General features: G+C 42.6%; 1 protein-coding gene across 1 annotated transcript; it reads right to left on the reverse strand.

The window, feature by feature from the left end:
• Positions 1 to 1,674: 1,674 nt before the first annotated feature.
• LOC145347990 (major histocompatibility complex class I-related protein 1-like) lies at positions 1,675 to 16,760 on the reverse strand. The gene is given in 9 exon segments (XM_080196063.1): positions 1,675 to 2,195; positions 2,519 to 2,551; positions 2,908 to 3,027; positions 9,402 to 9,596; positions 9,599 to 9,673; positions 9,990 to 10,265; positions 14,672 to 15,114; positions 15,694 to 15,824; positions 16,690 to 16,760. Coding segments are annotated over 8 exon segments (1,266 nt in total). The 5' UTR covers positions 15,744 to 15,824; positions 16,690 to 16,760; the 3' UTR covers positions 1,675 to 2,121.
• Between the last annotated feature and the right edge of the window lie 1,157 nt (positions 16,761 to 17,917).

Raw genomic sequence — 17,917 nt, forward strand, 5'->3', positions numbered from 1 at the left:
CAGAACGTGTTTTCTGATTTGTTTGCGGATCATAGCTTGACAGAGGCTGGGGAAGAGGTGAATTTTCCAATGGGATATTACAGACTGGGGTTTGTCCTGGACTCAACTGCTGACTGAGTGAACTCTGTAAATCATACAGCAGGCACAACCTCCAAGAGAATCAGATGGCAGGGTGGCAGAGTGGTAAGCAATGCTGGCTCACATTGCCAGGGACCTGAGTTCAATTCTGACCTTGGTTGACTGTGTGGAATTTGTATGTTCTCACCATGTCTGTATGGGTTTCCTCTGGGTGCTCATTTCCTCCCATAGTCGGAAGTATTCTGTATTATTGCTGTGAACTAAGGGCCGTACAGTGGCACGGTTGTTAGTGTTGCTATATCACAGCACCAAGGACCCAGGTTCGATTCCCGGCTCGTGTCACTGCCTGTACAAAATCTGCACATTTGCCTCTGTCTGCGTGGGTTTCCTCCCACAGTCCAGAAGACATGTTGGTTAGGTACACTGACCATGCTAAATTCTCCCTCAGTGTACCTGAACAGGTACCGGAGTGTGGCAACTTGATTTGATTTGAAATCGCCACACTCCGTTGCCTGTTCGGGTACACTGAGGGAGAATTTAGGGGACTTTCATAATAATTTCACTGCAGTGTTGTCAACCTACTTGTGACTAATAAATAAACATTACTTCACAAAGAATCTTCGGTAGGCTTGAATACTGGGAGCTGTATATTGAAGATCTGCACTCATTTGCAATCAGCTTTGAGATTGTCCACAGCGTCCAACACCAGGTGGAGCCAATAGCCCATAGGTCACCTGGTCCATACTCTAAAAGGGAAGTCAGCACACCAAACTATATACATCAAAGATGTACAGCTTGGATAGATTGACCATGCTAAATTGAATGGTCAATGTGCAGACATATGCATGTTAGGTGGATTGGCCATGGTAAATGCACAGGGTTACTGCTATTGCAGTGGGCCAGCCTGGTAAGGTGCTCTTTTGGAGAGTCAGTGCAGACTTGATGGGCCAAACGGTTTCTGTAGGGATTCTATGGTACGGCTTGTGGTATTGGCTTTTCTCATTAATCCTGTGAGGCTGGGTTTAAACAGCTTTCTGAGTGGAAAGAATAGTTCCATGTTTTATTAAAACTGTATTGAATATTCATTGTGTTACAGAAATTAACACAACTTGGCAGTGAAAAATTTAAAATTCAGCCAGCAAATACAATCTCAATCATTTTTTGGCTCTTGTTATTGCTAATATATCCTCACTCAGTGGTAGTTTCAGAGAGGGATCTAATGATCTCAATCTTCTGTTTCTACACTGAACATCACGTGTTTCTTCAGTCAACTCATTTTTACAAAACAACGCAGTGAATTGTGTGTTTGAAGCGGTTTTAAATCAGCCTGCTCTTCAATCTCACACCTATGTGACACTGAGTGTCCTTTCATCCTAAGCTTTTCTGAATCACCACATTGCCACAGGATCGCAGGGAGATAAGGTGGATTTACACAGATTCTCTTGTTCACCCTGGTCAAGTACAACTTGGTCACATATCCCAACATGCATCATAACTATCATTCACCATTTTCCATCAGTCATTCTCTCCAATCTACTTCTATCTCTGTAATATCATCATCTGTCAAAGTTACTCCCTCCATCACTGGAGCTTACACACTGGCTGGTGGATCGCAGCTTTCACTGAGTTAGAAATCTATAGAGACATCAAGTGAAAAAGCAGCGAGACTTGTTCTAATGTAACCAACGATAACATTGGAATCTGTTATAACATAACCAATGATAACATGCTGAGGGTCAGCTGACCTAGTAGACAATGTGACCAATGGTAAAATGATGTAGTGGTCAGCTGATCCAGTATGAAAGGAAAGCAGATGGGGCTTGTGTGGCCCTGGGCACGGTCCAAGAGTTCGTGTAATGAAGTTTCTTTAGTAAACCTATTTGTTTGATTTACTTTGTGAAGTTAGTTATTTTGTTGCTTTTTTGAAATATCCTTACTGCCAAAAGAACAAGACTGTAATGAAATTCAGCCTGGTATCTTCCAATATCCCAGGCCCACCATTCCTGCTTTTGATAACCTTGTTTGGTTTAGCTGCAGCTGGTGTCAACCTGCAGTTAGCAACTTGGTATTGCAGGCATGGACTGATGAGTCTGACAATGAATGTCCTTTCTCAGCAGCTGTGAAAAGAAAAAATTCTATCAAACATTTCACATTGTGGTGAATGTTCTGTATAGAGAACACAGAGGGATCGAGTGAGTGTGTAAGAGGCAGAGTGAGTGAAAGAAGCAAGCAGAGAACAGCACATAGGCTGACGGGGGAAAGGTAGAAACAAGGTGAGAGAAACACAAAATACAGGCAGTGAAAGATAATGAGTGACAGAGACAGCGGGGCGGCGGAGGGGGGGTGGGGGGTGGGGGGTGGGGGGTGGTGGGGACCCTCTTTTCTCCAGGCAGAGACATACACATACACATGCTCACAGTTGGGCCATTTGTACACTTACGATTTGCGGGGCTGTGAGCAGAATTCTTCTGTCCTATAATAGAAGGGGAAGGGAATCTCAATTATAAACAAAAAACCTGATAGCCTCACCTCGCCCACACAAAATTACTGTATACACCCAACAGCATCTGTTACAAACACCATCCTCTCCTCCCATCAGTCACATCTCTCCCTTCACATCACTCTCACTTTCAGCCTTCAAACCCAGTACAGACAATGGTATCCCTTCTCTATTAACTATAGCCCCTGTAATGGCCTCCCCCTCCCTGCCCTCATTTCCTACTTCACTCCTTCCTCAACTTGATAGTGAGTGAGTGACACTTTCCTTATTTCCTACTGCCCCCGTTCCTCACAACTCGAGTGAGTGAGTGCCCTGTCCTCATTTCCTACCTCTCTTCTTCATCACAACCACACAAATAAATGCAGCAATCAGAACGATAAAAATAATTCCACCAATCAAACTGAGCTTTATTCCCTTCGGAGATCTTGCAGTCAATCGGAATGTTCCATCTGTGGAGGGAATGAGAAGATCAATGAATAACCCCAGTGTCTGCTCATTCAGAAACCATTGTATCAAACCCTGTCCCAGACTGAATTCCAGTGTGTGATGTGATGGGAAGTCTGAACAGAGCATGATGTAGGTTAGAAAGATTCAGTGCGACTGGGATTACATTCCTGTGAAACACTTTGGGATGTTTATCTGGATTAAACCAATGCAGCTTGTAACTGGCTGCAGATATTGGAATTACTTATCATTCTAAAGTCCTTTCTCATCACCTACAGAAGAGGTTAATCCTCACAATATCTCAGAATAGACTTGTGGCAAGAGTGATGGGAGGCAGGAGGTTTCTCAAGAGGCAACCATGGGTGAGAGTACTGATCACAGAAACTTCCAGTACTGGAAAAAGGTAATGTACTGGCACGTGGGAAATCACAATCAAACTGGAGAGAGTGATGGGAAGAATAAAGTAGTGATTACACTACTGGGTGTAAACTATAGATCACCAAATCGTGGGAAGGAGATAGCGAGAATTTACACACACACACATCAGAGAATGAGAGACTTTAATTATCCTAAGATACACTGGGGAGAGTTACTTAAAGGAATGGCACTGGATAGGCAATGGCAAACATTCAAGGAACGCATGGGAGAACTGCAGCAACTGTTTATTCCAGTCTGGACAAAAGCAAAATGGGTAAGAGGGCCAATCCATGGCTTACAAAGGAAATTAGAGAAAGTATCTGATCTAAGGAAGAAGTGTCTAAGGAAAGTAATAAGTCTGAGGATTGGGAGCAGTTTCGAATTCAGCAAAGAAGGACCAAGGGATTGATTAAGAAGGGGAATATACAGTACACAAGTAGCTTACAGAGAACATAAAGACAGACACAAAGAGATTACATAGATATGTAAAGAGAAAGAGGTTGATAAAGACAAATGTATTAGACAGAGTCAGCATGGATTGATGAAGGGAAAATCAGGCTTGACAAATCTGTTGAAATTCTTTGAAGATGTAACTAGTAGAGTTGACAAAGGGGAGCCAGTGGATGTGGTATATTTGGAGTTTCAGAAAGCGTTTGATAAAGTCCCGCACAAGAGATTATCGTGCAAGATGAAAGCGCATGGGATTGGGGGAAGTGTATTGAAATGGGTAGAAAACTGGTTGGCAGAGAGGAAACAAACAGTCGGAATTAAGAATGCTTTTCAAATTGGCAGGCAGTAACTAGTGGGGTGCCACAGAGATCGGTGCTGGAACCCCAGCTTTTTACAATATATATTAATGATTTGGATGAGAGAACAACATGTAACATCTCAAAGTTTGCAGATGATACCAAGGTAGGTGAGACATCCTTCAGAATGATCTGGACAGGTTGGGTGAGAGGGCTAATTAATGGCAGATGCAGTACAATTTGGATAAATGTGAAGTTATTCACTTTGGAAGCAAAAACGAGAAGGCAGATTACGACCTGAATAGTTGTAAATTGGGAGAGGGGAGTGTGCAGTGGGAACTGGGTGTCCTTGTGCACCAGCCACTAAAGATAGCACGCAGGTACAGCAGGCGGTAAAGAAGGCAAGTGGCATGCTGGCTTTAATTGCAAGTGGTTTCGAGTACAGGAGCAGGGAAGTGTTGTTGCCATTATACAGGGCATTGGTGAGGCCACACCTAGAGTATTCTTTGGTCTCTTTTTCTGAGGAAGGGTGTTCTTGCTCTTGAGAGAGTGCAGCGAAGGTTTACCAGGCTGATTCTGGGAATGGCAGGACTAATGTATGAGGACAGATTGACTAGGTTAAGATTGTTATTGCTGGAATTGAGATGAATGAGGGAGGAATCTCATAGAGACTTTTAAAATTCTAACAGGACTAGACAGGGTAGCAGCAGAGAAGTTATTCCTAATGGTGGGAGAGTCCAGAACCAGGGGTCACAGTCTGAGGATTTAGGGTAAACCATTTAGAATGGAGGTGAGGAGACATTTCTTCACCCAAAGAGTGGTGAGCCTGTGGAATTCATTACAACATGAAGTAGTTGATCCCAAAACGTTGAACATATTCAAGAGGTACTTGGGGTGAATGGGATCAAAGGTGATGGGGAAAAAGCAGGATTAGCTGTTGAGTTGGAGAATCAGCCATGATCGTAATGAATGCCAGAGCAGGCTCAAAGGGCCAAATGGCCTCCTGCTCCTATCTTCTATGTTTCTAATATAGACTGGGATAGTAACAGTGTGAGGAAAGAGGGAGGAATTCCTGTAACGTACACATCACCTCATTGTGCTTATCAGGACTAGGAGACAACTCCCATCAGAGTTTAACGTCCTCTCTTATCGTTCAATTCTGCCAATGATTTCCAATGTTAGTTGTCCAATCTCAAATCTCTCCTGTTAAAGTTGTAATAATCAGGACACAATGAACTGACACTTGGAAAAACATGGTTGAATAAATAACGGTGGTTGTGGAGAAGATCTATTGGGGTCTATAATTTAGAGAGGGCTATTGCTGAATTGAAGGTGACCTACAGAAACAAAGAAAACACAATGAGACCTCAGCTGGATGCAGAAGAAGATAGTAATTCTGTCTGAAAACCTGCAGTTAATACAGTGAAATACCTTGGTGAAATTAGTATCAGGGAGAAGATACTCAGTAAACTGAGTGTTTAAAAGTAGATAAGTCCCTAGGACCTGATGGCCTGCACCCCAAAGTGTTAAAGGATTGACAGCAGAGATAGTGGATGCAATAGTTATGATATTCCAAAATTCCACGACTGGTAGACTGGAAACATGCTGATGTGATGCCCTTATTCAAGAAAGGAGAGGGGCTAAAAGTGGGAAACAAAAGACCAATCAGCTTGACTTCTGTGAAAGTTGCTGGAGTCAATCATTTCGGAAGAGGTACTGACCATCTGGAAAAGCATTGCTCAATTCACCAGTGTAAGCACAGTTTTCTAAAGGGCAAGTCTCGTTTGACAAGCCTGCTAGAATTTTTTGAGCTCATAACCAGCAAGATTATCGAGGATCCTTTGGATGTGATCTATATAGACTTCCAGAAGGCAATTGACAAGGTGCCACACAAGAGACTGATCCAGAAGGTTAGATGCCCGGGGGGTTGGGGGTGGAGTGGTGGCTTGGATTAAGGATTGGCTGACTGATAGAAAGCAGAGGGCTGATATAAATGGGTCCTTCTCCAGTTGGCAATCTGTAACTAGTGGGGTCCCGCAGGGTTCTGTTCTCAGACCACAACTATTTGCCATCTACATCAATGATCTACAAGCAGGGACATAGCAAAATTTGCTGAGGATGCGAAAATAGGTGGGAAAGCAGGCTGTGGTGAGGAGACGAAAAATGCATAAATGGATATTGAAAGGCTGGGGTAATGGGCCAGAATCTGGCAGATGGAGTTTAATGTGGATAAATGCAAGGTTATCCATTTTGGCCAGAAAAATAAAAGGGTAAATTACTATTTAAATGGGAAACAGATTCAAAAGGTATCTATGTAGGGGGATCTGGGTGCCCTAGTGCATGAGTCTCAGAAGGCAGGTACGCAGGTCCAGAATATTGTAAGGAAGGCAAATGGAATCTTAGCATTTATTGCAAAGAATCTAGAGTATAAAAGTAGAGAAGTGTTGTTACAATTGCATAAAGATGTTGGTGAGACCACACTTTATTATGTTCAATTTTAGTCAGCTTCTTTGAGGCGGAATGTGATGGCACTGGAGGCAGTTCAGATGAAGTTCACCAGATTGATTGCAGGTTTGAAGGGAGTATCATTTGAGGAGCAGTTGAACAGCTTGGGCTTGTACTCGCTTGAGTACAGAAGAAGAGAGAGGATTTGATTGGTGTTTATAACATACTCAATGGGATTGATAAAGTAAATGTTAACCAAATGTTCCCTTTTCTGGAACAGTCTAGGACAAGAGGTCATAGTTGGAGAGTAAGGGGGTGGGGGGGAGTGGGGGGTGCAGGTTCAAGACAGAGAAGAGGAACAGCTACTTCTCACAGAGGGTTGTGAATCAATGGAACTCACTGCTCCAAAGAGCAGTGGATACAGAATCAATGGATTCAAGAAAGCAATAGGTAAATATTTGATCAAAAGTGGGATAAAGGACTATGGGGAAAAGGCAGGAAAGGGAAGTTAGAATGGAATGGAGATCAGACATGATCATGTTGATTTGCAGAGCGGTCTCAAAGGGCTGAATTGCCTACTCTTGCTCCTAATTCCTATGTACAACAGATTTTAATACAGTTGGAGTGAGAGACATGAACTCTCAGAGAGATCTCTCTGTGGAGAAAGAGTTCTTATAGTGTGACTTTTATACCCTAACCTGTTGAAACACATTTCCTTGGAGGTCATGTACAATGGGGGAAGATAGCAGAATTCCAGTTTCAATAGGTCTAGGGTACATGTTAATAGCTGCCAAATTAATGTACAGGGACATTCTGCTAAATATTAATGTAAATCCATTGTTAATTTCCAGACAATTTGTCCAATTCTTAGTCTTTAATTATTCTTAGTTTTAGCATCTCCAAGTTAAATCTCACTCTGCAAGCGAACCTGGGTTTCAACACCCAAGATATATATTTGTATTAATTGTGCTATTTAGCTTTGTCTGCGAACTCCTGATCCAGTCAGGGAGCACATCTCCCTTCCTGAAGCCACTAGTGATCTTTAGATTGGAGAGAAATGGTGTCCTCCACAGGTCAGTGATTGAAACACATCTCCATTTGATTTATATTAGTGTCCTGGACTTGGGTTTAGATGGAACAATTTCAAATGTTTAACACATTTGTAAATGGAGATCAGGAGGATATAGGGTGGTGGAAAAGGCATATGGGACATTTGCCTTTGAGTGAGGAAAGGGTTAATGCATTTTGCACCTAAAATATGTCACAAACATAACCCTTCCTCATGGCTGATCTCCTTTAGCCTATACTGCTCCTGGCATTAATATAAGTTATTTGTTCGTGTCTTACATGCTTTAACTCTCATTTGTATAAAGACAGATAGTTTAATGTGGCTGTTATTTTGTAGACTTTGCAAATCTTGTGTTCGTTTTTGTGTTCGTTTGACATCGTTACACAGATGGTAGTTTATGATACCAGCTTTTGACAGCTGCTGATGGCAGATCGCAATACCGGCTTTTAACAGGAAGAGTCCTACTGGGACAGCCACGATCGCACAAGGAACTTCAAAGACAGGGATGCCGGTTCTGCTGCAGACGGGCTTTGAATTGTGACTGGATTAAGGCTGTGTTACGACTGCAGCTGCCAGATGGTCAGTAATCTCTGGTCAACTCTGAAGCTAAATTGTGACCAGGGAAGGAAGACCTGGAGGTCTGGCTGGAATTGGAACTTTGAATCGAGATTCCTGCTGGAGCTCATAATGTACAAACACCCACTTGTGTTTGTGTTCTATGAGAAATCTGGCAGTCCATTGTTACCAGTTCTCCCAAAGCTCTGGAATAAATGCCAGAGCTTTGAAATAAAAACCACTATATTTTGACTCACTAACAGTCTCAGAGGTATTATTTTACCTACAACACCCTTACCAATCGAGGCATAGATTACAAAAGCAGGGAAGTCATGTTGAATTGTATCAAAATTTGCTGAAGCCACAGCTGGGGTACTGTGTGCTATTCTGGTCACCACATTATAGGAAGGATGTGATTCCACTGGAGGAGGTGCAGAGGAGATTCACCAGGATACTGCCTGGGATGGAAAATGTAAGTTATGAATAGAGATTGGAGAGATTTATGTCCTTTTTGTTGGAGTAGAGAAGACTGAGGGGTGAATTGATCAAGGTAGACAATATTATGAGGGGCATGGACAGACTGGTTAGGGAGCAGCTTTTCTCCTTAGTTGAAGGGTCAGTCATAAAGGGTCAGAGATGCAAGGTGAGAGGCAGGAGGTTGGGGGCTGGGGTGGGTGGAGGGGAGAGAGGAATTTCTTTTTCCCAAAGGGTGATGACAGTTTGGAATGCACTGTCTGGGAAGGTGGTAGAGACAGGTAGCCTCACATCCTTTAAAAAATATCTGGATGAGCACTTGGCACATCAAAACATTTAGGGCTACGGTCAAGTGCTGGCAAGTGGGATTAGGTGGGAATTCAGGTGTTTCTAACGTGTTGGTGTGGACTGAATGGGCCAAAGAGCCTCATCTGCGCTGTATGGTTCTATGATAAACATACTGGCAAATGTACAGATATACGGCTGTTAGAATTTAAAGCAGAGATGAGAGCTGATTAAATAGCATTTTCTATCTCATTGAAACAAAGTGGTCCCCATCCCACAGTCACTGATACTCAGTCCCCTCGCCCCCTACAGTCACTGATATCCAGTGTATTCCTCCCTTCCCTCCACCACATCCCCCCGCCCCTCCTGCAGTCACTGTTGTTCTTACCCCAGTCCCTGGTCTCCATTCCTGTCTCTCTCTGTTCATTCTGGCAGGAATATGTGGCTCCATCTTTAGGATTGATTTGTGCCCATCTCCGGAGCTGGTAGGTGCCGTTGTGATTGGGCAGGACGCCAGTGGAATGTGTCTCCATGATCACTGCACCATTTCTCAGGAGAGTGACTTCGATATCACGAGGGTAAATCCCGTGAGCAGACAGGAAAGTTGGACTGGTTCAATGTCTGATGCCTTGTCCACAGAAAGAAACATTTGAGGAGGAACTGAGAGAGCAAAACAGATCAGAACCAATCAGTGAGAGTCAGAGAATGTACCCCTTCAAGCAAGACCTAGAGAATGATATAAAACTGGAGATCAGATGATTGAATACTCAATCAAGTTGAGACCCAGTCACTCATCCACTCTCAGCCACTCACAGTACATAGCCCCCTTGTCTCAAAGACCTCCTTCACCATAGTGTCTGATCTCCCACCCCAATCACTAATGGTCCTGCCCTACCGTCCCCCTGCCCCCTCCAACTCACCACCACCACCCTCTCCCCTCCCACCCACTCCCCGTCTCTCTCTCTCTCTCACTCACCAGGTCGTAGATCTCTCTTGCCATACTCCAGGTACTTTTTCAGCCACTCAATACATGTTCCCTCCAGATAACTCTTCTCTTGCTGGTTAAAGGCTTTATTCTGATCCCATTTCTGCTTGCTCATCACTGCCCACATCAGTGGGGTGACCCACACCTTGTGTTCCTTGTCAAAGCTCATGAAATCGCTTCCATCCCAGCCATGCCGAATAAATCCCAGGCCAGTACTGCCATCCTCTCGCAGCTCACAGCCGTACATTTGCTGATAGGTGTGGATCCCTGTCAATCACAAAAGCACAGCCAGAGAGAGAACAGGAGAAACTCAGTGAATTAAGATAATAAAAAATAGGAACTGGAGTAGGCTATTTAACCCTTCGAGCCTGTTCCATCATAAGGCCAAGGCTGATCTAACACTCGCCAAGTCCACTTTCCTGCCTTATTTTCATAACGCTGATTTCCCCATTTGATTAAAACTCCTGATTTCAGCCTTGAAAATGTTCAAGGACTCCACAGCTCCCTGGGATAAAGATTTCCAAAATTTTGCCACTTTTCGAGAGAAGTAATTCTCCTTCAAATCCTTCTTAAACCAGCACCCTCTAATTCTATGACTATGTCCTCTGGTCTTACGCTCTCCCTTAGTGGAAACATTCTCCCAACATTTACCCTGTTTAACTCTCTAAGAATCTTGAATGTTTTAATCAAATCACCTCTCATTCTTCTGAACTCCAAGGATTACAGAGCTGACCTGTTTAACCTTTCCTCAAATGACAGTCCCTCCAGGAGCATCCGAGTAAACCTCCTCTCTACTATCTCCATTGATAATATATATTTCTTTAAAAGAGGGGACCAAAACTGTACACATTATTTTAAATGTGGTCTCACTAGTACATTGTACAGTTGTAGCAACACCTAGAATCATTGAATCCTACAATGCAGAAGGAGGCCCATCGAGTTTGCATCAACCATAATCCCAGGCAGGCTCTTTTCCCATAGCCCAATGCATTTACCCTACCCTAGTACCCCCTGACACTAAGGGATAATTTAGCATGGCCAATCCACCTAACCTGCACATCTTTGGCCTGTTGGAGGAAACTGGAGCACCAGGGGAAACCTACGCTGACACAGGGAGAATAAGCAAACTCCACACAGGCAGTTACTCGAGACTGGAATTGAACCCGGGTTCCTGGCACTGTGAGGCAGCACTGCTAACCACTGTGCCACCATGTCCCTTTGTCCTCCAGCTTTCTGCAGTTTCTCTCAATTTAAGTAATAATCCTCCTTCATATTCCTTCTTCCAAAATGAATAGTCAATTTTCACACATTGATGTTCATTTGCCAATTTTGTGCCCACTCACTTAACCTATCAATATCTGTCTGTAACCTATCAATATCTCCCTGTAACCTATATATATATATCCTCTTTACAACCTGCCTTTGAATCATCTGCAAATTTAACAATAGTACACGCTGTTCCGTTCTCCAAATCATTACTATATATTGTGAAGAACTGCAGTCTTAGCACTGATCCCTGTGGCACTTCACTGGTTACCACCCTCCAACGCCATAAGCAACGCCTATCTTGTAGAGTAGCCTTTTTTTATGGCACCCCATCAAATAGTAGCCTTCTGAAAATTTAAAGATGCAAAATCGACAGGCTCTCCTCGAACCATTCTGGCTGATATACCTCAAAGAACTCTAATAATTTTGTCAAGCATGATTTCCCCTTCATGAAACCATGCTAACTCTACTTGATTAGATTATAACATTCCAAATGCACTGCTATTCTATTCTTAATCAATTCTAATGTTTTTCCAATACCTGAAGTTAGACTAACTGACTTGTAGTTTCCTGCATTTTGGCTCTTTCCTTTTGTAACATGAGGACCAAATTGGCAGTTTTCCAATCCTTCCACACTGTTCCAGATTTCAAGGAATGTTGGAAAATGACTACCAATGCATCATGATCTCTGTAGCTATATCCTTTTTTAAAAATAATTTTATTCCATCCTTAAAGTTACAAAGTCTATGCTCAGAATGGACCAGGCAAACACAAATTCATTCCTTGCTTGCTCTAAAAAACAAATTCTGGAGCCACCTCCTTTTAGAACCTGAGGTACAAACCATCAGGTACAGGGGGCTTGTCAGCATTCAATCTCATGAGTTTGCCTAAAACTATTTCTCTGGTGATGGTGATTATATTTAATTCCCCCCATATATATTTTTTTCTATTTCTGGGATGCTAATAGTATCCTCTACAGCAAAAAAAAATGCAAAATATCTATTTAACTCCCCTGCCATTTCTTTGTTTCTTACAACTACTTACCCAGTTTCACTCTCTAAGCAGCCACGCTTTCTTTTATTTTTGCCCTCCTTTTAATACATGTAAAAAAAAACTCATCTGTTTTTATCATTTTCGCTAGTTTGCCTTCATGGTTTATTTTCTCTCCTGATTTCTTTTTACTCCATCTTTACTACATTCTGAATCTATTCCACTCTTCTGGCCTACCACTAACCTTTTCCAGCTTAAATGTTTCTACTTTCAACTTACTGCCCTCCTTAACTTCCCCGGTTATTCATGGTAGGTTTTTTTTAAACCCTTTTGAGTCATTCCTCCTCATTGCAATGTGTTTTTGCTCAGAGTCATGAATTATCTCCCCACATGTCAGCCACTGATCTATTGGCTTCTCTACTAATCTATATGACTAATCCACTTAGGCTAATTCCATCCTCATGCCTTAATAATTTCCCTTTTCTAAGTTTAACACTGATATTTCAGTCCTAATTTTCTCACACTCAAGCTAAATGCTAAATTCCATCATACTGTGATCACTATTTCCTCAGGGACTGTTAATCTTGAGATCATTTATCAAACCTACCTCATTTCCAGTTCCAAAATAGCCTGATCTCTAGTTTTCTCCACAACATATTGTTCCAAAAAAATCTTGAATGCACTCTGTGAATTGATTCTCTTGCCTGCCATTTCAATTTGATTAGACCAATCTATATGAAAATTAAAGTCGTCCATGATTAATGCAGCGCTCTATTTTTATGCATCTGTCATTTCTTGACTTTAAACTTTTTCCTACTGTGTGGCTACTTTTTGGCAGCTTAAGCAACACTTCTACCAGTCTCTTCCTTCCTTTGGCATTTGCAACTTCCATTCAAATCAACTCCACAATCTTTGACCCTAGACTGTCCCTCAGAACCATACTTAATTTCGCTCATTAGCATTCCCCATATACTGATCGGTGAATTTAAAGGTTCTGCCCGGATCCCGATCAGTAAATTTAAAGATACACCCTGGATTCCAATCAGCTTGATGACAGAAGAAAGAGGATGGTTGTAGAGGGTTGTTTTTCAAACTGAAGGCCTGTGACCAGCGGTGTGCCTCAGAGATCAGTGCTGGGTCCACTGTTATTTGTCATTTATATTAATGATTTGATTGAGAATTTAGGAGGCATGGTTAGTAAGTTTGAAGATGCAACCAAGACTGGTGACACAGTGGACAGCGAAGAATGTTATCTTGGATTGCAACGGAACCATAATCAATTGGGTCAATGGGCCGATGAATGGCAAGTGGAACTTAATTTAGATAAATGCGAGGTGATGCATTTTGGTAGATCGAACAAGGGCAGGACTTACTTATTTAACGTTCAGGCGTTGGGGAGAGTTATAGAACAAAGAGATATAGGGGTAAGTTTCATAGATCCTTGAAGGCAGAATCACAGGTAGGCAGAGTGGTGAAGAAAGCATTCGTATGCTTGGTTTCATTGGTCACAACACTGAATACAGGAGTTGAGACATCTTGTCTTGTTCAACTTCAACATTAGTAAGGCCACACTTGGAATAGTATGTATAGTTCTGGTCACCCTATTATAGAAAGGATATTATTAAACTAGACAGAGTGCAGAGAAGATTTACTTTGATGTTACTGGGACCTGATTGTTCAAGTTACAAGGACAGGCTGGATAGACGAGGACTTTTTTCCTGGAGCACAGGAAGCTAAGCGGTGATCTTATAGAGGTCTATAAAATAATGACAGGCATAGATCAGCTAGATAGTCAACATCTTTTCCCAAAGGTAGGGGAGACTAAAACTAGAGGGCATAGGTTTGAGGTGAGAGGGGAGTGATACAAAAGGACCCAAAAAGGTCATATTTTCACACAGAGGGTGGTGAGTGTCTGGAGCAAGCTGCCAGAGGTAGAGAAAAAGTAGGTACGATTTTGTCTTTTAAAAAAGCGTTTAGACAGTTATATGGGTAAGATGGGTATAGAGGGATTTGGGCAAAACACAGGCAATTGGAACTAGTTCAGTGGTTTACAGAAAAGAGCAGCATGGACAAGTTGAGCTGAAGGACCTGTTTCAATGCTGTAAAGCTTTATCACTCAGTGAATTTAAAGATTCCCCCCACCACCCCTGCAATGACACCGATCAGTGAATTTAAAGATTCGCCCCGGATCCCGTTCAGTAAATTGAAAGATTCCTCCTGCAGCCCAATCGGTAATCTGACAAGTGAATTGAAATTTTTCCAGCTCCCTTTCTCTCCCTGATGAATGCTGTTCAATGCAGATAATCCCTAGAACACAAGATCCACTCACTACACCAAGACCCACAGTCAGCCTCTTCCCTAATTCCCAGATATAACCCTCAGGGAGGATCACAGCGAAGGGGAGAGGGATAGCTCACCGCCAGACTGGTTGGTGCGGTCCATTAGAGCCCGCATGTTGGCTTTATGAATCTGCTGCCACCTCCGCAGGCCATGTGTGTTCCTCTGGTAGAACTCTGCATCAGCCGTCAGCTCCATCGCTCTGTGTCGAGGGACCATCTCCTTCATCCCACTCTCATAATAATTCAACTCCTTATCATCCAGGTACCCGAGCGATACAAACTCAGGGAAATCCGAGATGCCGGACACCGAGGTGTAAAAATAACGGTACCAGTGGGAGGCTGCAACAGGGAAATGGGATCCACCTCTGTAAATGACATCAACATAGAGCTGTAGCTCCCACTTCCTGCACTGCACACTCTCTCGCTGCTTCCCCAAACACTGGTTAAGATTTGTTTTCCTGCTAACCCAGAAGGAAAATGAGGGAGTACAAATAAAAGCAAAATACTGCAGATGTTGGAACCTGAAACAAAGAGAAAACGTTGGAAAATCTCAGCAGGTCTGACAGCAGCTGTAGAGAGAGAATAGAGCCAACATTTCGAGTCTGAATGATCCTTCGTCAGAGCTGAAGACAGTGAAAAATAGGATGATAATTATATTGTTAGGGTGAGGGGGGAATGCGTTCGAACATATGGGGGCTGAACAGAGGGCTAGTGTTAGGTGGTGATGGGGGGAATTGACAAAGATGTAATAGACAAGAAAACTAAGGGAATGTAAATGGTGGTTGTTATGGGACTGTCACAATGGTTTTCTTGTTTATTTAAAACTGTCATTCTCGCTATTTGACTCCCTTGTCAAGTAGCGAGACAAAATCATGGACTGGTTTCAAGATGAATTTATTAAAAGACTATAGCTATAGGATTCTGAATGAAGTCATTCAGAGTGAAAAATTCAGAAATACATAAGCAATTATAGTTCAAATTTGATTATAAATAATTAGCATATATATGCCAATGAAAGTTTGATTTGATTTATTCTTGTTACATGCATTAGTATACAGTGGAATGTATTGTTTTGTGCATGCTATACAGACAAAGCATACCGTTCATCGGGAAGGAAAGGAGAGAGTGCAGAATGTAATGTTACATCCATAACTAGGGGTGTACAGAAAGGTCAACTTAATGCACGGTAGGTCCATTCAAAAATCTGCCAGCGTCCTAACAATCGCCAAATCTGTGAGAGATTTAATTGGAGCATTGTTAGAGAGTTTAAAAGAGTTAGAATGAAGTTTTAGAAGCATAGAGCGAGAGTAAAAGACAGAATTAGAAGATATATTTTTTTTTGAAAAAACTGGTCGGCGCAACATCGTGGGCCGAAGGGCCTGTTCTGCGCTGTAATGTTCTATGTTCTATACTGGGCACGGCTTGCAAGAAGTTGCCTGGGAGTTATCTCTATCCACACACATTCATCGGTTAGCACAGTTTCTAAAATGAATCAGAATCACCTTACACTTGTTTAGTTAGAATATCCAATCGTCATGAGAATTTTAATTGCATCAACTGGAGATTGTTTTCAACTATCTTCAAATATCCCAGCTGTGTCGGAGAATCAACTCCTTTCCTCAATGCCTTGTTTAAAGGCCTTTCCCAGCATTCCTGCAGTTAAAGATTGTGCAGGTTTTTGTGATTTATCCCTGTTAACCCTTTCGCTGAACACAGTTATTAATATGCTACTATTTTCCTCCATCATTATTAGTATGGGTTTTATTCCCCCTCAGTGGTATTCGTGGCTAAGAAAGATGCTGATAGTGGCCTATTAAGAGATTCTGTTTATGTTTCAGGAATTATGGACACTGCCTGAATTGAAAAACAGTTAAACTGGGAAATAAGAACACTGTCTGCACTATTGTTTTTATGGAAAGAGAGGGCTCTGTGAGGAAGGTTTGTGGCCTCTTCATTTGTGTCCAGCCCTCAGCTCTTTAATGATTTAAACATTGCTTTTCATTCCCTCTTGCAGGCTCCCTGCCTTCCTCCCAGTAACCACCTCTCCTGCGAGCGCTGCTGAGACTGCCAGCTCTATGGCCCAGAAAACAGCTCACCTTCAGAGAGACCTCCCCACAGAGTCACCAGCAGAATTAACCTCATCTTCCTTTACTTCCTCGTTCACACGCCAGTCACTCTCTGTATCCAGCGTTCACGCTGCTGATTCGTTCAATGGCAAAGGAGTGTCCAATGAGAATACAAGGAGCCTGTGACTCAGCAGTCTCTGGGTCGAACATAACCATAAATAGAGTTTGTGTCGCCATCTACCCTGTTTGTGAATAGAACTCCCACTCGCCTGATGAAGGGCCAGCAAGCGCTCCGAAAGCTAGTGGCGTTTGCTACCAAATAAACCTGTTGGACTTTAACCTGGTGTTGTGAGACTTCTTATGGTGTTTACCCCAGTCCAACACCGGCATCTCCACATCATAGAACATCTCTGGACAGGTTGTCTGTCGAAATAAACCTGAGAACCGTCCAATCAGAGACGTACTCTCATCTCAGCATCATCAGTTGCTGAGAAGAATAAACTGTGCTGGATTTGAGAAATAAAGAAGAAACTAGAAGTCATTTGATCAGGAACATGACAGAATGAAGGGAAATTAGGAACAGAGAGAGGGATCTGCGAGTAACGAAGGAAGTGGAGGGGTGAGGGATCTCCCTTCCAACACTAGGATCTTCCAATTTGAGTCCAACATCTGTTTAATAGCAGCACAGTTAACAGTGCATTGTGTTCCTTGCTAACACAATGTGGCCATCAATGCCCATCATACTGTTCTCAGGTCAATGTGTGCACTCAACTCAATCAAGAACTCACTTCCATTGACTTTTTCACACAGCGAGTGGTTCAGATCTGGAATGTTCTACCTGGAAATGAGGTGGAGGCAGGTTCAATCAAGGCATTTGAGAAGGCATGTGATATAATCAATGTGCAGGGGTACAGGGAAAAGACAGGGGAATAGCATTAAGTCCTGATGCTTGTTTGGAAAGCTGGTTTAGACACGATGAACTGAATGGTCTAATTCTGCACCACAACAATTCTGTGATTTTAAGTAAGTTGAACTCGGCAGTTTCTGGGTGTTAGCATTCTGAATGAGCTGATCTAAGTACTAATCACTACCCTTGCTCTCTGTAACATCCCCTGGCAGCACATCCAGTGTTGTCCTGTACTTGAGTTATCACAGTAAGAAGTCTGACAACACCAGGTTATAGTCCAACCAGTTTATTTGATAGTAATCCCACAATCTTTCGGAAACGGTGTTCCTTCGTCAGGTGTATAGAAGGTTC

The sequence above is a fragment of the Carcharhinus amblyrhynchos genome, chromosome 9 (assembly GCF_965287045.1).
Source record: "Carcharhinus amblyrhynchos chromosome 9, sCarAmb.v2.hapA, whole genome shotgun sequence".
Lineage (NCBI taxonomy): Eukaryota > Metazoa > Chordata > Chondrichthyes > Carcharhiniformes > Carcharhinidae > Carcharhinus > Carcharhinus amblyrhynchos.